This window comes from Coturnix japonica, chromosome 31 (genome assembly GCF_054131305.1).
Source record: "Coturnix japonica strain WE chromosome 31, WE-NBRP24, whole genome shotgun sequence".
NCBI lineage: Eukaryota > Metazoa > Chordata > Aves > Galliformes > Phasianidae > Coturnix > Coturnix japonica.
Window position 1 is genome coordinate 5,174,921 of NC_140693.1, and position 23,849 is coordinate 5,198,769.

Sequence of the window (23,849 nt, forward strand, 5' to 3'; positions counted from 1 at the left end):
GCTGTCTGTGGCCCTGAACCTGAAGACACCTGAATAGCAAGGAAAAAAATAAAAAATAAAAAACACAAAATCCCATCAAAGACTCATATTTACAACTAAAAAAGGAACAAGACTCATGAGAACTTCTCATCTTGAGAGAAGGGTTAATACATTTTCATTGATTTCTATCTTTGTCTTCAATTCTTTGTTTCAGTTTTATTGCCATATATGTTCATCTTTTAAGCTTACAGCCTCAAAAATAAATAAACAAACAAACAAATAAATTAATAAATAAGTAAGAGACACATTTGCATCTTGCACATGTCCTGATGCCCCTTTCACCTTCACAATTCCCACCAGACCTACCATACCAGAGAGTATGAGATCCAGCAGAGCACCTCTCCTCTTTGGTTCGTCCATGGCTTGGTCAAGAAGCTGCCATCTGTGCTCTCCAGGGATCTGCTGGATGGCACATGCCCTGCTGTGCTGTCCCTGCAGCAGATACTGGAGTGAAAAAGGCTCCAAAAGGGGACAATGGCCTGACAACATGAGACTCCCATCTGTTTGCAGAGGGCACTTTCTACTTGCTCTCCCTGATCAGGAAGACAGGAACAGGCACTGTTGGCCTCCTCTGTTGGCCATTTCCATTAGCTCTGACCTGGCTGCTCTGCCATCCCCAGGCAGAGCTCAGTGCACTCTCACAGAGGACAGTCGCCCTTCCTTGTCTCCTCGCCAACCCATCATAAAGAATCTGTATACCCCTTGTGCTACAGTGCAGTTGTGGAAGCCATTCAACTGTGCCACTGTGGTCCAAATAAGAGCTCAGGAGGCATGTAACTCTACAAAGATTTCTAGCTCCTCAAGTCTTGTTGTTCTCATTAGTGCAATAATACAGAAGTAAACATACTCATTGGAAAGCATCACTGGACAGAGCCTGACTGGATAGCTCATCTATGGTATTACTGTGAAGAAGGTGGCACACAGGCTTTAGATCCATTGTGGATCTTGGAGTTGACACAGCAGCACAGACACACCATGGACATGGCTTTCCTGAAGGCCCTGTGCTGCATTTACAGCTGCATGTGAGTGTGTGGGAGAGCCCAGAGACACTAGGCTGCTTCTGAAGCCATTCACTTGAGAGCCTACTGAAAACTGAGGTTATATCTGTTGAAGAATAAAGATGTATGTTATCTTTGTATTGCCTTGAGCTCCAGAATATGCCTCAGATGGAGAACAGAGAAAGATCTGGCTCTTCTTTTGTGAGCTCATCCATTTAGTCAGCTGTGTAACTCTGCATTCTCAGTGGAGGTGGAGACAAAGGCAGAATGAAGTGCCCTAAACGCTGGGGTCTGTTGTCATTCAGGATGGTCGATAATACCTCTGTTCCCTCTCTGCCCCGCAGCTGATGTTCAGGAAAGAGGTGTCTATCTCAGGGACTTTCCACACAGTTTATAAGCACTGGAACACATCCAGGAGCAGCCCAGGCACCTTGGGCATCACCCAGTGTCTGTGTGTGAGCAACTGCCTCCCTGCTGAAGGACCGAGGACTCAGAGCAGGAGCTCACATGCGGGCAACTCCTTGTGTACATCGGAGCTGAACCTGAGTAATCCCAATGATACTGTGTGTCCATGGGGAGCTGAATCCCATTTCAGCCCCAGGGTTTCCCATTAGGGATGAGACTCCTGCACTGCCTCAGTTAAATCACTGCCTTGCACAGGGGAAGTCCACCTCTCTCTGTCCTTGCCTGTATGCCCATTTTGTTTCATCACAGGATCTCAGGTATCAGGTCTGGAATCAGTCACTGACCACAGTACATTTGGTGTTTAATTCATCAGATTTCAAAATACAATCATGATGTGGCTGTTTTCCAGGATCTGATGGCAAAGAGGACACAGGGACATCTCAGGGGAGACGAGTGGGAAGGATAAAGTATGACATCCTCTGCTGCTGAGCTGGGCCGGGCTCCTGGGACACAGGGAGCTCATACAAGTGGGCAGTGCTGCAGACAGACAGTTGTGCCCAGGAGCAGCTCTTGTGCACAGCACAGCCTGCAGCTGACAGAAGGAGAGGAGAGAAAGGGGAGAGAGCTTACAGGATGTGTACGGTGTGAGCAGGCTGTGGGCACACAGCAGGAACATTGCTCACAGACCATGAAAAGGTAAGTCTCACTGCTGACCATGCAGCTGCTTTTCATAGAGGGTTAACCAAACCAGGGACATCCCGTAGAAGATCTGGCTGCAGGCACTGCATGTTTCTTTACTGTGGAAAAAGCCTTCTGCTCCACCCGAGGGCTTCCATGCTGCAGTGTCAGAGCACAGCCCTGAGTGTCTGCACTCAGCCTGCCTGCAGAGCTGCCCAGGGCACTGAGGGGAGTTGTGTGGGGGGAAGGAGCCCCCCAGCAGGGCTTGTGCTGCCACAGCTGCTGCCCGGCGCAGGAGATCACAGCTCCACTGCACTACTGAATGTTTGTGAAGGCCCTTTGCAAGAGGAGAGCCAAGGAAGGGATTTTCCATATCTTGATCTGAGCGAAGGCAGAAAGGACTGGAGGTAGAAATCTAATAGAGGCTGTAAAATTTAAAACACAGCTATGTTACTCCCAAATATTTCTTTAATCAATTGCTTGTTTTGTGAACAGCCACACAGGTTGTGCTTTCAGCCTCTCGTTTCTAAAAGGAAAGAATCAGTTCATGTTTTTCTTGTTTTCTGCAGACTTCAATAATGCACTTATCCTGCAAACAGGCATATTTGACTAAAACATATTGAAGTGCAAAGAGGCTGGGGTTGGGGGCACTAAGAACAGTTGGAGTGAAGATATGAGACATGTAAACAGTTACCAAGAGGAAAATATTCAGGAGTCTGGGATATGATTATGAAATGAGAAAAAGTAAGAGCTCCTTAATCTTCTATTTCTTCAGGGATGGTGAAGCTCATGAATATAAATTCAAGTTATGGAGTTAAATGAAAATTACCCAAAGGTAAATGAAAACATTTCACAGTACAGCAGGAGGAGTGTGTCTGAGAATGGTCTGGACTTGTCATTATCTTCTGCACTCTGAGCAGGACTCAAAGCCCAGAAACAACAGCAGATGCCCAACAGCAGCTCCATCAGTGAGTTCCTCCTGCTGCCGTTGGCAGACACGCGGCAGCTGCAGCTCCTGCACTTCTGGCTCTTCCTGGGCATCTACCTGGCTGCCCTCCTGGGCAACGGCCTCATCAGCACAGCCGTAGCCTGCGACCGCCGCCTGCACACCCCCATGTACTTCTTCCTCCTCAACCTGGCCCTCCTCGACCTGGGCTGCATCTCCACCACTCTCCCCAAAGCCATGGCCAACGCCCTCTGGGACAACAGGGCCATCTCCTACACAGGATGTGCTGCACAGCTCTTTTTCCTTCTCCTCTTCATGTCAGCAGAGTTGTCCCTTCTCACCATCATGTCCTATGACCGCTACGTTGCCATCTGCAAGCCCCTGCACTACGGGACCTTGATGGACAGCAGAGCTTGTGCCACCATGGCAGCAGCTGCCTGGGGCACTGGGGTTCTCAATTCCCTGCTGCACACTGCCAGTACGTTTTCACTGCCTCTCTGCCAAGGGAATTTTGTCAACCAGTTTTTCTGTGAAATCCCCCAGATCCTCAAGCTCTCCTGCTCAGAATCAAATCTCAGGGAAGTTGTGTTTCTCTTTTTTGGTGCCAGTTTAGTCTTTGTCTGCTTTGTTTTCATATTTGTGTCCTATGTTCAAATCTTCGTGGCCGTGCTGCGGATGCCCTCTGAGCAGGGAAGGCACAAAGCCTTCTCCACGTGCCTCCCTCACCTGGCTGTGGTCTCCCTACTTACCATCACTGGGTTTTATGCCTACCTGAAGCCACCCTCTGTCTCCTCTCCATCCGTGGACCTGATGGTGGCAGTTCTGTACTCAGCTGTGCCACCAGCAGTAAACCCCCTCATCTACAGCATGAGGAACAGGGAGGTCAAGGATGCTGTGAGGAAAGTGATTACCAGATGTTTTTCAAATGCAGTGAATTGCCTGTCTTTTGGAATTTATGACTTGTAATGCAGCTTTTTACAGAATCACTCTCTCTCTCATTGTTTGTTTGTTTCATGCCACTTTGTATGTGTAATTTATTCTGCTTATTATTATGTTTTTAAATACTGTAATGTTTTTCACTAAAACCTCATTATTAAAACCAATTCTTATTCAGCGTTTACCTTTGTATTGTAGCCCAGATACACTGTGCATAATGAACCAGGCTCTCTGTGAACCTTAAATAATAAAGGACGTGCAGTTACTCTGTCTGTCCTCCTTCTTGTGAGACATTTCTGGAGCTGTTGGGGTCGGATGTTCTCAGAAACCCACAATCCAGCAGGAAGCACACAGCTGTTCATCAAATTGTGTGGTGACTTCAGCCTGCAACAGTTTCCAGCTGGTCCCTTGCCCACTGTTCCCCATAACGCTGACAATGGAGTTTCAAAATATTCTTTTCTTATCTGATCTGACATCCTGCTTACCCAAGCCCCTCTGCAATAGTTGAGCCTTAGATTGTCCCCTTGTTCAAACTCTATCCCCCTTTTCTTAGACTTTGCAAATACTTTTGCTAGATTACTACATTCCGGGAAAGGGAAGATTTCAAATAACTTCCGCTCTCCACTTTCTGTCTTAGCTTGTGCTTTTTCTATTCTTCACAGCTATTCCCACTGGTTTTACACTGCCGTAATGCACACCTCATTTCAATGTACATTAAAACAAGCAAGATGACTGCAGTAATACAAAGCAACAAAGAGCTGCTTCAGCCATGCAAACTGTGGTAGCCAAGCAGTAAGTTTTTCACACAATTTGGTAAATCCAAATAAAGTATCATCTATCGATACTTGATGAAGTAGTTTAGTATGTTCCCATATTGCCTGTAGACCAGATTCTCTCTTTTGTTGTTTTAAGAGATGTAGTTAATCCAGTCCACATTGTTGTTAATTGTCACCCACCAGAACAGTGATTCAAACCCTGCAGCAATTGGATTTCTTGCCTTAAATTTATCAGAGAAACCTCTGAGCATTCCCATCAAATCTATATCTATATACAGCATTATCAAATGAGAACCCTAAGCTCCTTTTGTTCCTTCTGGGGGTGTGTGACATCCCCTTCGTGAATGCCAGGGTGAATGGTAGAGCTCGTTGAGCAAGCACACAGGTACCTCCCCAGTAAGATGGGAGAGTGGACTGTAAGATCTTCCCACAGGCCGCAACAGCACCAGAGATCTGCTCTACAGATTCCCAATCTCAAATAGTTTCCTGCTGAATCTTCCATGACATTCAAGGTCTCACTGCATAGGGAGAAATTCCCTGTAGTCCTGGTAGCTCTTACACCCTGTCTTGAGAGGCAGACTGTATGGTTACCCGAGGCCATGGGGAATGCAGGAGGGGTTTTGGCATCCACCTCAGGCATTGGAGAGAGCAGTAAAGATAGCGATTTACAGGCTCTGTTTCCCTAAGTGGCTTTCTCCTGATACAGGAGACAAATGGTGGCAGATGAGCAGAAGGTGGATTGCCAAATGGTTTAAGACCCCATCACTTGTGCACGGAACCCACTCTATATTGTACTGGTCAGGACAACAGGGGGAGATGTCTGGGGGAGATGAGCTGTGCAAAAGGAGGTGAGCTTGAACATAGAGCTGCATCTCCCATGGGAATGGTTCCATGGCAGGCTGGGAGCAGGGTGCGGTGGGCGGCACATTGCTGAGTGGCTGCTGACAGAGTACTGCACTGAGATGGGGGCACCTGATGTCTCCTTTCTTGTCAGGAAGAACTAAAAACTCATTGGGGAATGCATTCTGTCCATCTGGCGTAATAGGAAAGTGCAGCATTGTCACATCCACAGGCAGCAGGACACCAGCATCCACAGTTTCTTTCTGACTGACAGCTGAGAATTTGACAGCCTCTACGACCTCATCACCCACCACCGGGAGACGCTGCTGTCATACAACAAACTTGAGATGAGGCTGACAGAGCTGGTGCCTCAGTCCAACCCTTGCAGCAACACAGTCTGGGTGCCATGGGATGGTACAAGAGGGACCATGCCAATTCCCCTGATGATTTTGTAAGCGGTGTATAGGGATATGCTACCAATGGATATAAATCCTCCACAATTCTGTTGATAACCCTTGAATCTTGTAGTATCTGGTAGTTCCTGTACATTTTTCTAATCATGAGGATGGGTGAGTTGTATTTTTGACTCACTCCACCAACATCCAGAGTTTCTGAAAATGATCAGTTATTGGCTGGATTTCTTTCCTGTCTTTGAATATGAGGAAGAACTGTTTAATCCAAACTGGCTGAGCTCCCTGCTTTATTCTGAATGCCATTGGTGCTGCAGCCTTAGCCCTTCCTTGAGTTTGCACAACAAACACCCCAGGGTGAACATGATCACTTACTTCATCTGAACTCCCAGTCCCTGCAGGGGTAGTGATCAGTGCAAAACTAAGCAGTTCTATTAACTGTTCTTCTTTTACTTCAGACTCCAGTTTTCCTTTAGACTAGAATGAGTTCTTCACCTCGGTCTTCACTGGTGGCCAGGATTCTAGTCTTTTTCACGTCCCTAAGTCTTGCACCCCCATACCTCCATGTGGGGACCAAGGAGGTAAATCCCTCCCCACTGTAAGGGTAGAGCAAGTCCGAGAGTGCCTCCTTAGACTGAATGAGTATAAGTCTATGGGGCCAGATGGCGTGCATCCCAGGGTCCTGAAGGAGCTGGCTGAGGTGGTTGCTGAGCCGCTCTCCATCATATTTGAGAAGTCGTGGCTGTCAGGTGAGGTCCCGGATGATTGGAGGAAGGGTCACGTCACTCCCATTTACAAGAAGGAGAGCAGGGACGACCCGGGTAACTACAGGCCGGTGAGTCTCACCTCTGTGCCTGGGAATATCATGGAACAGATCCTCCTGGACAACATGCTTGATCACATAAAGAACAAGCATGTGATCCGAGACAGCCAGCATGGCTTCATCAGGGGAAGGTCATGCTTAACTAATCTTGTGGCCTTCTATGATGGAGTGACGGCGTTGGTGGATGAAGGGAAGGCGACCGATGTCATTTACCTGGACCTGAGCAAGGCCTTTGACATGGTCCCCCATCACATCCTCATCTCCAAATTGGAGGGAGGTGGATTTGATGGGTGGACAACTCCATGGATAAGCAATTGGTTGAAAGGCCTCAGACAAAGGGTGGTGGTCAATGGCTCTATGTCCAGGTAGAGGTCAGTAACGAGCGGTGTCCCCCAAGGGTCTGTCTTGGGACCGGTGCTCTTTAACATCTTTATTAATGACATAGAGGGAATGGAGTGCACCCTCAGCAAGTTTGTTGATGACACCAAGCTGAGTGGTGCGGTCGATATGGTGGAGGGAATGGATGCCATTCAGAGGGACCTTGACAGGCTGGAAAGCTGGGCTCGGGTGAACCTAATGAGGTTCAACACGGCAAAGTGCAAGGTTTTGCACTTGGGCCGGAAGAACCCCAGGCACCTGTACAGGCTGGGTGGAGTTGTCCTTGAGAGCAGCTCGGCAGAGAAAGACCTAGGGGTCCTGATAGATGAGAAACTTAACATGAGCCAGCAGTGCGCTCTGGCAGCCCGGAAAGCAAATGGGATCCTGGGCTCCATCAGGAGAGGGGTGGTCAGCAGGGATAGGGAGGTGATTGTCCCTCTCTACTCTGCTCTTGTGAGGCCCCATCTGTTGTACTGTGTCCAGGTGTGGAGCCCTCAGCACAAGAAAGACATGGAGATTTTGGAAAGGGTCCAGAGGAGGGACACGAAGATGATCAGGGGGCTGGAGCACCTCCCCTATGAGGACAGGCTGAGGGAGTTGGGTTTGTTCAGCCTGGAGAAGAGAAGGTTGCGGGGTGACCTCATTGCAGCCTTTCAATACCTGAAGGGTAATTGTTTAGTTTGTGGAAGATTGTGGAATTTTAGTTTGTGGAAACTGAAAAATTGTACTGTTTGATATGTGGGTTTTGAAGGGAAAGGGACAAACTGCTTTGATGGTATAAGAAAGTGTAATTGCTATTGGTATACAGAAGTATAATTGAGGGTGTGTCAAAGTGTAACTGAAAGTACAAATAGTGAAATTGTGTACAAAGGAAAAAGGGTTAAAGAGAAAGTGAGTTTATGTGTGCTGGTATGAGAGCAACCCCCTGTATTGTTTCCTCCCCCCTTGCAAGAACTCTTGGAGTGAGAGAGAGCCGGGTACAGAGACTGTTGCTGTAAGCAGCAAAGGGGGGAGGTGGGGAGGAGGGGGCAATGGAAGTGAGAATAGCCTTCATGTGCAGAGATGTAGGAAACCTGAAATCCCAGTGTTAGCACTGGACACCTGGAGAGAAGGAGGTGAAACTGAAATAGGATGTTAGTAGTTTTTGTAATGATGAGAGTTTGGAAAGTGAGAAAGTTTGGGACAGACACAGGCTGGAGGAGTAAGGACTGGCAAGGTATAACAGGGATGTCAGGACTGAAAAGAGGTGAACGATATGAAAACAAAACAAAACTGATTGACAAAAAGATAGTAAGGGAATTGGTGATAATAACAGCTGTTACTGTTGTGGTGCCAGAATAGGGCCGTAGGACCCAGAGATCCCCTCAGGGAGAGGTGGGGGGAGTGGGGGCTTGAAGTGCCCAGGGAGGGCTCCGCCCCACTGAAAGGAAAGCAGTGTGCAAACTGCAACGGGAAATTGCATCTAGGGAAGCAGGATAAAGAGATTTATTTTCTGGTGGATATGGGTGCTTCTTACTACTCATAGATGGTTTTGTAACAGTAATAGAAGCTACTGCCCAACAAGAAAAGGTTTACGTTTTTTTTTTTTTGGATTAATTAAATATAAACTAAGTAGGAATACAGAAATTCTTGTACCTGCCAGGTTGCTCTGGCAAGAAATTTAATAAAACTGGAGCTAAGGGTCCAACAATACTGACTGTTTAAAAACTGTAAGTCTGGCATTAGCACAAATGGGGAAAAACAATGTTGTACCCCAGGAGTCACAGCAATATCAAACATGATGCACTTAGGGGTGTGGGCATCAGGGCCAAACATGAAGCCCTGAATAGAAGTTAAAAGCAAGAGATTGCCCAGTCAGGGTAAAGTGGTACCCTATAAGGATACAGAACTGTAGAAGGATAGAAGACTTTCTGGACTCCAATTTTGCAAAAATTTTTGATAGCAAGTGCTGTAGTTTGGTACAACACTTGAAGGCAAGTAATAGAATTGTTGAATGCATACACTCAGTGGTGGCAAATCCATGCACTTTATTAACCCAGTTAAGGAATGAATAGGTGGAGTTTACCTTCTGGATTTGAAGGATGTTTCTTCTGCCTGCTTTCTGTATCATGGCTTTACAAGTCGGTGTGCAAGTTTGGAGGAGCTATCCCCCTTGCACCCGGCGCTGCGCAACGCTGGAATAAACATACCTGCTTTACAACCCATCTCTGGATTATAGAGTTTGATTCCGCAAGTCAGCTAAACATTTGTGGTTGGTTTTTCTTTTCCCTAAACAAAGCAACCTGTTTTCTGCACTTGCTGTGCCTTACGAAAATGCACAGAAATTAGGCAAGCCTGAGACTCACCAAACACCACATGTGACATTTTGTAAAAGGTCAGTTTTGCAGCAGAGAACCACATATAATTATACCAAGTGTGCAACTACTTTTCCCATGCAGCAGCAGGCAGCAATGAGGCTGTTCTCATAATAAAAATACCATTTGAAAAGTAGTGTAATTAAGTGTATATCATGATGTACCCAGTAGCAACGAGAGCTCTGTTAACAGCTTCTGGAACAAGTAGATCACTCCCATCCCCTGCAATGACTTTGCCTCCAATATCGCATGGCTGATAAATTGCAGTCTTCTGGATATGAAATATTTGCAAGTAATTTGCAAACTGCAGCTAATCAGAACCGTCTTCCATATTGTCACCAACCACTTCAGGCAGCATTGTTCCATTTTGACATCTGGCTATGAGGCATTCATGCACGGCATTCACATACATAGGTCAATAAATAGGAGGGAGGGTGATTTCAAGTACTTATGCTTCCATCAGTTTCTTCTGTGTACCTGTGCAGTAGCTGCCCATCTCACCTGGTAGGTACGAATGCTGTTTTCTACTCCAGGTCAATAAAAGCCTCCATGTTGACATCCACATGCAGATTTGTCCAGCTAACACCATGGAGAAAAGCTTCTAAAAGTCAGTTCAAGTTTTTAATGAGATTGCTGAGCATAAAACCACATGATTCCCATGATTTTTCACAGATTGTTTTCTGCAAACCTGGATCTCACAAGCCTACAAGCAAGGAGAAAGCTTATCGGCACAGCAACAAATAGTACGATTGTGGGTTTTTTTAAATACAATCAGTATATTGTTCTATCACCAGCTGCTTTTAAGGCAATTCACTCCCATCAAACTCTCAAATATTCACCCAAGTCGGCTTTCATCCATGTTTTTACCTCCTGAGCAATTGAATCTATAGGAACTATTGGACTTGGAGACAACACAAGGACATACTGCCAGCTGAGAACCTTTCAGCTAATTCATCCAACAGCATCTAAAGGTTCGAAGCTCACTGAGGGGGAGAACAGTATTTGGGATATTAGAATTCCCCCCAAATGTATTGGGTTTATTTTTCTAAGTTTATTAATTTAAAGCTGAACTTGCACAAGTGAGGGAAAGCACCTTTCTTCCACACTGAGGAATTGGCACCATCTTCTCTCCAAAGAAAATTCTTTAAAAAGGCCCAAAAATTAAGTATACATAAATATTAATGTGTATTCATGCTCTTCTCTCTGCCAGAGTTCTGCTAAGTACACCAGTCACGTGAAAAAAGCAAGCCAGGCCATCCTGAACAAGTACAGTTATTACTGCACAATGGGTAAATAGCAATCAGTCCTAGAGATACTGTTCCTATACAGGGGAGGCAAGACAAAAATAAATAAACCCTTAACCACAATAAAATCCAAACCCAGTTTAAGAAAGCTTGTATTTATTTCAGCCTCAATGGAGTCAGTTTGAAACTGTCAGAGAGACACTGTACACCTATATACAAATTTAAGGACACAACGGAGTAACTGTTACTGTTTATTAACAACCAGTTTTAATAATACGATAAAAGTATGTCCTGAGAAAGGGGAACAAACATGCTTCTTCAAGGTTTTTTAGCTGTTCTGGATCTCAGCCGTCGCTTGATGATCAGATGATCACTTTCCTTCTTTTGTTCCTCAGATTCCTGAAGAAAACATTTCAAAAGTTACTCATCCTTTCACACAAGACTGATAAGCTCTTCTTGACCCACGCAAACATATTTCTTCCCCTAAATGGATTTCAGAATGGCATTTGCTTATTATATTTTATTCAGAAAACTATGGGATACCGAGATCATTTTAATGCAGCTTAATCACAAGGAACAAATATGGAGAATGTACAAAATCCTGTTTATCTTAAAAAAGCACACACATCTGAGGAAAGCCTGAAGGCAGCTTTCATTTTGAAATACTTGTTTTCAAAAGAGTATTATAATACTTGTTTTGTGAAACATGAAGCGTTCAGAAAACATTTTTAGCCTCAATCCCTGTAGCTATGACTTGCCCAGAATTTCAGTTCTCGGTTCAGTTCCATGTTCTCAGAACTACAGTGAGAAAAGAAATTGTCTCATCTTCTTCATCCTCTAACAAAAAAAATATAACATTTTGGTTTCTGCCCCTATCATTCGTCAAATCATCAAAAAATTCAGAGGGATATTACAGTATGGGCAAATGATCACTTTGCTGAACAGAAAAAGGACTCTAATATAATTAAAAGATGCAGTTCCAACAGAGCAAGAATGTTCTTAGCACAATAGCTGCCGACAGAGTCATGAAACTGGCACATCAGATCCTTGCAAGTTGGCTTAGACAGGAGATCATAGTTTAAGCATACCTAAAAAGCTGTCTAAGTTGTGCTCTAGAAAAGCGTGTAGTAGAATAATCCCACTTCGACACACTGAAATTATCTATGATTCCAAATTAGAAGACATCTCCATGATTGCTACATCACCTACTTAGTAAACTGTAAGCCAGCCAAACACAGAGATCTTTGAGGACAAAATAAAACAGAACAGCAGGAAGACCAACAAGAATGACTTGGTAGAATAAAGAAATACCTCAGTACTTTACACCTCCCCCTGCAAATAGATGAAACCTCCAGTCTGTTTGGACTCCTTAGTAGTTTATTTTAAGCCAAGACTACAGTATAATCGCTTACCGAAGAAGCAGGTATATCTAGAGGGCCAGAAACGACAGTGGAATACAGCTTCCTTTTGGATCGTTTTGGCTTGGTCTCTCCTTCTTCGAGACTTTCAGGTTCATTTGATTTAGGAGAACTTACTGCTGACATCAGCTTCTTGGCTAGAAGAAATTTGTTTTGATACATAAACCAATCAACTTACTGGTTTTGTGAGTCTTTAAATCACTGAATGCAAAAAAAGCTTCGTAACAAACTTGGTTTATAAATGACACGTAAAATTTAAGTGAAAATACTCAGAAATTGTATTTGTTCATCGAGGTTCTTTATTGCTTCTATAGCTGAAACTGTTTATAGGTTCAGGTATGGCAGCTTAAAGCACGCATTAAAATGGAGTATGAAAGACAATCATGGCTCAGAAGTCGTTGGAAGTCAGAAACTTCAGCAGGAGTTAAACAACAGGCCTAACTTTCGTGCTGACAGAAGCACAAGACAGAACCAACTTTCTCTGTATACTTGTAGGTTTTCACAAATGTAATAATGAATCTCTGAAGAGACGAATAAATGCATTTACTTCATAAATCAAAGGACAACTTAACATGGCAGACAAGTCTAAGAACACATACATTAATAGCCTACAGCAGAAACAAGCCATTCTACAATGTCTAGAAAACATGGAATAAACTTATTCTACACCAACCTTTAGAGTGTATAATAGAAGGAGAGCTTTGAATAAAATCTCCAACTTTTTGCAGTGTTTCATCCTTCTTTTTAGTCAGTCTTGAAGCATGTACTCGCTTTCTCAGGAAGTAGTCTTTTCCGGATTTCTGTTCAACAGAGATGTGAACATGTGAAACAAGAGCATTGTTTAAACTTCATTTTAGTTCAACGTTATTTTAAGTTGACATTTTGAGCTTTACTACTGACACCTCTGTTCATTATGCTGATGATACCACAACGGCAAGTAATGTAGACAATTTTATACCCTTTAGGGAGTTGTCAAAATCTCAGCTATTTCAAGGCATACGTTTCTTACAGTTTCTTAATAAGGCAGTAGTTTCTTTAAAAGTAGCTCCCAAGCTGTGGAGTTGTTTCTTACATAAGCTGTTCTAATTACATAAAATAAACAAACATACAAAACAGAAGACAACAGATGGGAAAAATCTACTACTCATACTCTGACCATGCCAAGGATACTGCTATCACATGTGAACATCTGTTTTTAATAACTGCCATGCATATTAATGATATGAACCTTAGTTTAATACAAGGGCTTCACTTACAAAAGCACACGATAATACACTAAAGCTTCTCTTCCCAACTATTCAGTGTGCAATATCCTTCCCTCCAAATCATTACACAGTACAGCCATTACACGCTCTGGGGACAGACTGACTTGCCCTTTGGTTAGCTTATGGAATTTAATAGGAAGAGCTCATAAGCATGTAAGATTCCCATTCAGGTATACACATAAGGATAAGACACTGCTTCTTTCGTGTGACCACACAATTACAGGAAGTCCCAAGCTAGCTTCAAAACTAGAACAAAAAACAACCATTTTCTCGTCACTTGCAGAGGGTGAATTAAAAGCCATGACAGATTTTGTATTTTTCGTGTTCTCATTTTTCACAAAATCCTGGGAAAATAAGACAAGTTTCAGCCATGATTCTTTTGGAAAGAACAATTGATGTCACAAAAGTGAACACTTTAAAAACTTTTGCTAATAGTAGGGAAGTATCTGCTAGTGGTAACTATTCCACTGTAAATCAAATAATAAATAAGCATTCAATTATAAAAACAGGACATTAAGATATCAGTATTAGACATCTCACAATGTCTAAAAAGCTGATTTATGTCTACAGGTTTCAAAGAAAATACACAATGGAGTTAAGAGAAATTCCCTTCTCTTAAACCATTATCACTGAGCTTGGCTATTAGTTTTGTTCATTAAAGCAGTTCATTGATTAAATTCTTCAACTACTTTACTGAGGTAGAAATAGCATTTTTTTAATGCTTAAATGAGAATGGTAAAAAGGCATCAGATATTTTGTTTTCTGTTGGGTCTAGGTCATACCTCATCCATGTCATCACTTCTTTTCTTTTTTGCCTTAGGCATTTTCACTCCTAAAGGTATCATGCTGCCGTGCTGCTTTATCTCCATCTTATCAGGTTGCAGAGGTGTCAGTGGGATTTCCAGCTCCGGTTTTGGGAACCGACTAGTTTTGCCATTTTCTGCGGACACTCCAGAAGAGTCGAGGACAGTTTCCAAATGCTCCTGATAGCACAGAAGAATTTTAAGTGCAAGTGTTAAGGTAGCCATGAGATTAAAAAGTTATAAAGCATCTGGAAAAGGATATGTAAGCATTCGATTTTCCTGCTGTAAGAACACTTGTAGGAAGACACAGAAGGAGTCTATTTCAGTTACAGCAGAGTTTTACCCCTCTTTCCTAGAACTTGTTACATTTAAAATTATTTCCAATCTATGATCACAAAAAAAGTTCTCCATGTTAAACTGAGCCTGATACTTTACAAGTCATTTTTTCTCAAGGGCACAGACAACTACACTTTTTTTTTAATAGAGAATGGTGGTAGAACTGACACGATTTTCTTCATCTCAACTCTGCTGTGTCAGAACTGGGCAGGAAAAGGAGCATTTGATTCAAGTGTTCAATTAACTTCCAGCTTAATCTTAGGGAATTTGCCCTTCCTCTTCTACACTAGAGATGTTATTTACATAAGTAAGGTCCAGCTGGCAAGGTGCAAGCCCAGTACAAGTCATTAAAGAACTCCATTGCTATCTTTTCCCTGGAGAGAATACAGGCATTCAAGCAATGACACCGTACTTAAGCTGAAGGCTATCATGTACCTGCTCATGGTCAAATGGCAGCAAATGCACAGCTAAGTGACAGGGAAATGTCAGTATGCATTTCCCCAGCAGCACTTACTGTCCACAATCCACCCAATCCTGTTTTTCTCAACAGGAACAACAAAGTCAGAACTGAGATCACCTGGACTCCTCCTTCTCTATGGCAGGAATTCAGCTAGCATATCAAAAATGAGTTCAGATGCTGGTTGAACACATAGAAGACAGGCTGCTGGGGGCATCAGAAAATGGTAGATGGCTGCTTCTACTGCTGCTAGTAACTAGCAAACTCCAGTGTCCCAAACACAGACTAGCAGCTTTTACTACTTACACTGTTCCGACCCCCTGAGGGGAGTCTTCTTCCTCTCAAAAAGTTACCAAAGATTGTAGAAAGACAAAAAGTAGTCAGAGCCACTTTATCAGGCTCTGCTAAGAATCTGAATGGAGTATCACCACCCACTGTATTTCCAAGAATTAAGCTGGTTAATAAATACTTTGTTTTTAAATAATATGTAACTGCTATTTTATGAAAGTTAGCAATTAAAAACTTATATAGGAATGATTAACATCATCTGCTAACAAAACAATATCCAGAAATCCTGCAGAGGAAGAAAATAAGTTCAATTTGCTGTGCCCGTTTCAGGGGCTCCATGAATTTTTTCCAAGTAACTTATCTAATCATGAGCCACTTCATAAGCATTAACATGAGGAGAGTTTTCAACAGCACCTGACAAAAATTCATCACACAATTGTTTCAACAGCTTTTATTCCTATCAAAGGCTATAAAAACAGGTGATCTGATCACCTTGAAAGGGATAAATAAATTAAAACTTGGGAATTGTTTAGAGAACATGAGATCTTTTCCTACTCATTCCTTATCAAAAGCAATACAATCACAACATTTTCAGATCTGAAGTTTCATACTAACCTCAGATTCATTTAATGAAGTGAGGCTCCTAGTACATGGAGGTGACAAATAATTGTCTTCAGCTTTGCATCTTAATGGAATACTTTCTCCAGTTTTAGTTTTGCTTTGTTGTTTCCTAGGCTGTAAATATTTAAAAGGAGTAAAGATTAGGCTATGCATTAGACCTCCAAAATATCTCGAGTTTTCTAAAGTTACAGTGTAAAACCTCAAGCTCAGACGCCACATGAACACGTAAGCTGAAACACAGCACAAGTGTGGGAAGGTAGTAACATCTATTCATTGTGTGATCTTCAGATACACCCTACTGGGTCTCACTAACAGTCTCAGGCAGTATTCTGCCTCCAAAAGAGAGAAAGCGAGACATTATTTAGGGACAAAATCTGTAACGCTGGTCGTTTTGTCATCCATTCCCCCCATACTCTGCACGCTCACAGCTGCTATGTTAGAACACCAAAGGACAAACCTCTGCCTAATCTTCAGCATCCACATACGAATACATGGAAAACTGCATGGAAAAGTTCCATAATGTACACAGAGAGATGGTGTTCTAGTAAATAAAATAGTTTTGAGAAGATGAGAGCTCATGTTTGAGTGGAAGACAAAAAGAACCAACAAGTACTCATCACTGAATATGTAGTTAAAGGACTATATGCTAAGAAAAATGATTCTAGCTCCAGTATCTCCTAGGAAAACAGAAGAACAAAAAGGGGTTAACAAGATGTTAAGTACTGACTTTCTATAAATATAATCATACCTTTTCATTTACAGAGTCATTCCTTCTACTTTGTCTTTCTTCAAGTAAAGGTATTTCTGGCAAACACTGAGGGCTACTGTGGTTAATGCGTTGTTTTAATTCCTTTATAAAGTCATCTTTGTCAGCCAGTTCTTTTCTTAACTCTTCTATCACAGTTGCATTATCCTAATAAACAGTAAAAACTGCTGAGTTGTGGGATTGGCAAAAGGAATTAACACACACAAGCAGTATTGCAATTACTTAGTAGCATCAGTTTTAGAATTGCAGGCTAGAACACTTAACTATTCAAGAACAGTAACATTTCACGGATTTGTACGGTCACTGTTACAAGTGCAGTAGTCACAGAATTGCCTGGGAAGTTGTAATACAATATATTTTGATTCTTCTATTTTACTTATGTGCTTCAGCCTTCATCTCCCTTAAGATATAATAACCCGAGCTTTTATTTGTTCCCAAATCCTCGGTACTGTCAGAAAGTCGGCAGTTGTAGGGGAAGTTTTGCTATGAGAACATCTTTCTTCTCAGAGAAAGTGAATCCAAACATTCTCAAAAGAGCACAACTCATTTAGTCTTCTGTTTAGCTTCTGAAATTCTATGCTACGGCTTAGATTGGCTATCCTGATTAAAAGCTGGATGTTGAAATAAGAAATGCAACTTCCAGAGGTCATCCCCCCTCTGCTTTTTGATGCTTCCCTTAATCTCTCTCCACGTCCCCTTCTGTCTTTTCATGCCATTGTAGATACTACCTCAGAGAAAGCAAAGAAAGTAAGAAACCTGAGACAGAACTATTGTCTGAGTATTGAGCCTAGCTTGGGATCCGGAAATGCTGTGAATTATCAGAAAAAGCTACAGATGTCCAGTCTGATTGTAGGATAATAAGCATCAAACTGACATCTGCTTATCTGAACTACTGAAAAAATTGAAATTTTAGTAATTAACAGAAATTCTGTTTCTGAAGAACAAAAATAAAAGCTGGTGCTTTTTTTGGTTAGTTGCACATGATGTCAATACGACAGTGTTCAAGAACAGAACCACACCCAGAATACAAAGAGCAGGTACAGGAGTTTTACAGAATTTATGGGTAGCTAATCAGGTAGGAGGAAAGGAGAGCTGACCTTGCTTGAATCCTTTAAGGCAGATTGTCTCAGTTCTGCTATTTCTGTCTCTTTTTGTATGGCATTAGAAGCCAAAGTTTTGAGCTGTTCTTCCAAAGCTTCTAATAACTGATCTCTCTCCTCACGCCACTTTTGAAGATTATGGTCCTTTTCCTCCAGCTCCTATATTTCATGTTGAAAGAAAAGCATACACAGTAGAAACAAGCAGAATCTTTAAGACAGCCTAGAATTAATAAGTTTTTCATATAGCATAAATAAGGACTCAAGCTGATAAAAAGAGTTTATGGTAAGACATTTCAATTAACATATCATGATGTCACTCAACAAGATCAGGTTACATGCATGTATTACATATGTATTTACTATGCAGATTATTGCATTTAAAGCAATCTGCCAGTGCTCTGTAGTGACTAATTATTTGAATATCTTTCATGGTCTACTGCTAATTTCAGTTGGCCACTTTCATTTTGCTCCAATTTTTTTTTTTTTTTTTGACCTTTTTCCTGTTGCTTGGAAAACCTGCATCATTCATTTAATAAAAATTAAGAGCAAGAAAAATACCTGTTTAAGTTGTTGGATAGTATAGTCTTTATAATCCAGCTCATCCTTAAACTGGTTATTAATCCTTTCAAGTTCTTCCATCTTCTTCCTGAGGGATTCCTCCACAGAACGCATCGTGGACACCTGTAATGTAAGCACAGCTCACGGTTCATTAAAAGACTTCTGTAATCCAACCTGGCCAAATACTTCTTTGTTAAATAAAGAGGAATTCACAAACAAGTGCTGAGTAGGAAAACGACAGCAAGTGCAAGGTTACCAAGGAAGACATGAATTCATTTTTAAGCTTCAATTTTCCACCCCAAGCACACCCAATAAACTTTCACACTAAGTACCTGCAAAATGGGTTTTAAAATATGTACTTGTTTAATAATTAAATTTTAACTATTAGCATCACTGAAGCTGAAATTGAAGAAAAAAAATATACATGCTTATATTAAAGAGCCTCTGGAAATTAGTCTATTTCTCTTCAAGTAAATAGCATTCTTCTTCCCAGTTATCAGCGTTTTTTCACAAGACTTAGGTTTTAGGCTTTGGAGTTACCACGGATACCAATGGCAAGTCACCAGTAACGTAGAGATAATAACAAGTCCCCTCCAGAGGCAGATTAGCTATTCTCTTCACAAACCTTATTCCAGACTACTAACCAACTTTACTTTCCTCTGTTCATTATCTATGCGAAACCATGTTTTAACTTCTGCTCCCCTCTAGAGCTTCAATGGCAACTTTACCTAAGATTTGCTGCTAGCCACACTAGTGTGAAATTTCCAGCTTCATAGTTAAAGTTTGAGAAGTTTTAACAGCAGAAAGCCAAGCATAATCTTACAGAAAAAAATAGCTCAGTTGACTACAAACCTCGCTTTGTACTTGCTGAATTTGTTTCTTGGCATCAGAATGTTTGTCTTTTAGATCTGCATACTCTTCTTCTTTCCTCTGCAAATCTTTTTTCAAATTCAGTACAAGGGCAGAACTCTCAGAAAGAATATTTTCTAGCCTTATGTTAAAAATAAAGAGACAAAGAACATTACTGTTACACTTCTCATGGAAACAGCAATTACAGTTTAATCCATGCCCTGCCTGTTGGTTTCTATTTGTAAATAGACTCTTAAATCTATCTAGACCAGTAACAAGATTTAAACAATTACTTTTGAATTTCAGCTTGCTTCTCATAATCAGATGCTGAAGCAATAAATTATTCAGATGCTATTCTGAGGGATGTACAACAAAACCACCAGCAATCCCCATATTATTCTTTATTTCCTTGCACACTCCTGTTTTCCCTTGGAACTCAAGTAGCATACCAAAGCATCCTAAAGTAGTAGTTTGGCCATTGATAAGCATGCAGATGCATTAAGTCGAAGGGATGTTCCCATTAACTATTTTTAACTCTAGTTCATTCTCAAAGGGCTCTAAGTTAACTCAGTGGTTACTTACGATTCTATACGTTGCACTTTCTCCATCTCACTCTTTTCCTTTTCCCAAAGAGAATGTTTCATCTGCTCCAAGCTGTTTTTAAGCTGCATAACTTCTTGAATCAGATTTGCTTCTTTGCTACTTAACTCTTCAACCTTTTTGTCTGCATTTGCAGACTTCTCCTGCAGAGTTGCTGTAACTGTCTCTAGATTAACAATAATAGATTCTTTTTCTTTAAGTAATTCATTGAGTTTTGACACATTGTCTTCCATTGTCTTGGAAGCCTCCAGGTGATATTCAAGCTCTCTTATTTTTACCTCACAGTTGGCAACTTCCTCCTGAAATTGTGCAATCACTCTCTGATCTTCTGCAGTCTTTTCTTCAAAGTCCTGAGTTTTCTTTTCTATTTGCTCATGTAACTGATTCACAAGATCATCTTCCTGACTAGTGTGAGTTGTAATCTCACATAGCTTCATTACAAGTTGACGATTATGATTTTCAGCATTATTCAGTCCCACCTTTAGGTTTTCATTGTCTTGAAGCAGTGCTTTGATGTGCTGACTTTTTTGTGAGGAAACATCAACAATACTTCTGCATACTTCCCAAATCTTTTCAAGACTATAGTTAAAGGAGAGGTCCTGCACAAGATCTGAGATGGAAGAAGTCTGTGACTGAATGCATGCAGAACTAATTTGAGATGTCCCTGTCTCATCTTTTTCACAGTCTGAGGAATCCTTTACACTGACAAAGTCAGTACCGATGGCGTGAAACTCTAAGTGACATTTGTATAATTCATCTAATTTGGTCTGCATTTCTTTTACTTGTGACACTTTATCAATTATATATTCTTTGGCAACTTCTATGTTGTTAGTTAGTTGGGCATTTTTGTCTTCTAGTGTCATATATATAGATTTCTGTTCATCCAGTTCAGAAGCAATTCCCCGATAGTCAGCTTGACCCTGCAGAATTTGTTCACGGAGGGCATCAGCTGTTTCTTCAGAAAAAGAAAGCTCAATACGCAGGCTTGTTACCTGCTTACTGAAATCTTCTTTTTTATTTTGTTCTCTGCTGCATTGTTCTTCAAGCAGAGCTAAATGACGTTCCAAGATTTCAGTTCTTTCCCTCAGTGCTAGTACTTCCTTTCGGTACGTGGAGCACTTTTGTTTCATGTGTTCAATTTTCTTTTGCTCTACAGTGTTCTTTTTCTTTCTCTCATTTACAACTACTGTAAAACAAACAAACAAACAAACAAAAAAGGGAAAAGGAATGTAGCTCAGATTGATTAAAATCATTATTACATAGCAGTTCACAACACCAAGTAGCAACTTCTAAGTGAAAAACTGTCATAATATGCAAGCCATGCCCTCACATCACATAGTATTTGATACTAGTGAAGGAATTCAAGTCCTCTGAACACGTAATCAGGTGCCTCAGATTTCTATACAGAATTAACAGCAAAAGGTTTTCAGTCTGGAAGAACACTTTTACCATGGCACTACTCAAACCTTCCACTCCACACCAGTAGAAAATCTAATTAGATTTAAGAAACATGGGAACGAGATAGATAATTCACAGCTATATTCTTTCTATCTTCCCTGCTTCAGCAATCCCTATAAGGCAGCCAGGAATCACTCCATCTACATCTAAATGGTAGATAAACAGTTCTCTAAGAAATTTCATTCAAACTCACAGTCCTCTTACTTTCAAAAGAAAGATAAAACCCTGGACAAGTTGATCACTTAAGTGTTGATATCTGTCTCTCTTATTCAGTTGATCTCTAAACAAAATATGAGGATTCCTACTTCTGTCCACACTTACTCTTTTGCATATAAAGTTCACTCATAAAGTTGTACAAATTTGCAGATTCAAGTTTCCATAAATATTCCATTAGCTTGGGGCTGTTTTTTTCTTTAACTGGTGAGCAATTAGCTAAAATCACATGCATTTTCTTTCTATCAAAAGCGACTTCTGCTGTATTTCATCATTGCTTTAAAATCCAGTTACGTCCATTCCATAATATGCATACTTTAAGTATTAGAAAAATAAATATAAGTCAAGACTTACTAGGGATTGGGTCACCACAACAATATATTCCATGGTGATTCTTTTACAGTCCTTTTATTACTACAACTACAGAAATGCAGAATTTTATAGCGCCCACGTGCAGCCTGCATTACATACAGATTCACATGTACTGCATGGAAACAGCCTCTTAACTCATCTAAGGAGTTTTATATACAGCCCTCAACTGATTTAAAAGTCATACTGAAGAAACAGCAGTGGCATATTCCACCCCAAACCAGGTTTTGGGTTTTGACTGCTGCTCCCAGCAACACTAGTGAGGGGAATATGATTTATAAGTAATCTAAACACTTTATGCTGAAAACAACAAGCAAGCACTAAAGCAAGATAAATAAGACTAGGGAGAAGATGTGTAATGTTCAGTCTAGAAGCTCCTTACACAGGAAGTAGAGAAAAAGCATTATTACAGAGCATAGGAAACAAGACCTAAAAGCTCAGAGAATGGTGTAAATACCCTGAACTTGAAGCTGAGATAACCTAGCATCTCCTAAAACACTTTTGCTCGTGCTACTTATATAACTAATTCTACAAAAGAACCAGCACAACATACCTGTGCTCATTGTTCTACTGTGTATATTTAACATAGCTAAAGAATACATATTAAGCAGTTTTTGAAATTGGACGCTATTAATACTCACAAATAGAAGAAAATTTTAACATGATTGAATACTCAGTACTTCTTAACAGAAAACTTCACGCTGACATTGTGACTATCAGCTACCCATTTTAATTCCTATGTGGAGTATTGCTGTCATTAATTTTTAAACGAGAGCTTTGGTCATATGATTAGAACAAACCCACTACTATTTGGAGTATGGAGGAGTCCACATCCCTCCCTCAGTCTCTGGTAAGATGCTTATATGTGATGCCATTCAGTGGTCACATTAGGATTCAATATTTATGCCAAATAAAGGCAGCAGGGACAAATCATCCAAGAACAGCATCTCATCCAAAGAAGGCCTTGACTTTCTCCCTTGCACATATTTTGCAAGAGGAATACAAGAAAGGAAGGGAATACAGCTAAGTTTTAGATTTTCCCTTCTACATTGTATATGCCTTCCGTAATTCTAGGAACACTGATGCTCAGCTGTGCCCAGAAGTGAAGTTAAATGCATCAGAGCTTATCCAAACCAGTTTGCTCAAATATTGCCCATGAGCGAGCAATTAGCAGGTCGTCAACAATTTTGATAGTTGCTTCAGGAAAAACAAAACAAACAAACAAACAAAAAAAAAAAGCACTTGAGCAGCTGATGCTACTCAGAAGATCAGCAACAGCAGTTGAAACAATCCTAAAGAAACTGCTTTAAAACTATTACCAAATCTGCAAGTGCATCAACAGATGAGGAAAAAGCAGCAAAATGGAAAAAAATAGTGCAAAAACCTTTTATTCTTAAGCATTCAAAAATGAACAGCATAGGACCTTCTGAAAAAGGGATATTTACATAACAGTTACTTCTATTTACAGTTTAACACAGTGGCTTTTCTCCTTATACCATAAGGTACGCGCTTCACAGCCTTTTGCTTCCTATCCGGAATAGGAAGCAATTTATTGTTTTGGAAGACACCCTGTTCAACGATGGAAGAAACTGTACCTTTCTTTGGAGGTGGCTCTTCCACAGTAGGCTTATCCTCGTCAGTACTGCACTTTCTTCCCACTTCCAACTCAGTTTCCTCTTGTTTCAGTGCTTTAACTGAAAGCACTGAAAATTGGCTGCTTTCAGTTCCTTTATTAGTGTTCTCTTCTGCCGGTTCTGCTTTAATAGTAGTTAAATGGTAGGTAGTCTTTTCCTGTATTGATATAAGATCAGTTACATTGAAGCTTAACAAAAGGAGCACTTAAGTCTCAGTAATTTTCTGTAGGCAAATATTTACACAAAACCATACAGCTAAAATATTTACCCGGTGACTCTATAGACAT

The 23,849-nt window shown here is 41.1% G+C and overlaps 2 protein-coding genes across 2 annotated transcripts; both read right to left on the minus strand.

The window, feature by feature from the left end:
* Positions 1-12,209: 12,209 nt before the first annotated feature.
* On the minus strand, positions 12,210-18,557 carry LOC146755681 (kinesin-like protein KIF20B). The gene is made up of 8 exons (XM_085525364.1): positions 18,440-18,557; positions 17,879-18,040; positions 16,764-16,928; positions 16,010-16,129; positions 14,293-14,493; positions 13,774-13,854; positions 12,919-13,045; positions 12,210-12,382 (listed from the first exon to the last, which is right to left on the minus strand). The coding sequence occupies exons 1-8, from the start codon at positions 18,551-18,553 to the stop codon at positions 12,210-12,212; spliced, it is 1,143 nt and encodes a 380-aa protein (XP_085381490.1). The 5' UTR covers positions 18,554-18,557.
* A 460-nt stretch (positions 18,558-19,017) lies between these two features.
* On the minus strand, positions 19,018-23,755 carry LOC146755682 (kinesin-like protein KIF20B). The gene is made up of 3 exons (XM_085525335.1): positions 23,524-23,755; positions 19,871-21,074; positions 19,018-19,430 (listed from the first exon to the last, which is right to left on the minus strand). The coding sequence occupies exons 2-3, from the start codon at positions 21,016-21,018 to the stop codon at positions 19,259-19,261; spliced, it is 1,320 nt and encodes a 439-aa protein (XP_085381461.1). The 5' UTR covers positions 21,019-21,074; positions 23,524-23,755; the 3' UTR covers positions 19,018-19,258.
* Positions 23,756-23,849: the final 94 nt, after the last annotated feature.

Coding starts and splice junctions, on each gene's coding strand:
- LOC146755681 (XM_085525364.1), bottom strand. CDS start 18,553: ATGCGTTCTGTGGAGGAATCCCTCAGGAAGAAGATGGAAGAACTTGAA. Junction 18,041..18,439: donor CTATCCAACAACTTAAACAG/GTATTTTTCTTG, acceptor CATGAAATATAG/GAGCTGGAGGAAAAGGACCA. Junction 13,855..14,292: donor GAAGTGATGACATGGATGAG/GTATGACCTAGA, acceptor TTATTTTCCCAG/GATTTTGTGAAAAATGAGAA.
- LOC146755682 (XM_085525335.1), bottom strand. CDS start 21,018: ATGAAACAAAAGTGCTCCACGTACCGAAAGGAAGTACTAGCACTGAGG. Junction 19,431..19,870: donor AAAGTGCAACGTATAGAATC/GTAAGTAACCAC, acceptor TTTTAACATAAG/GCTAGAAAATATTCTTTCTG.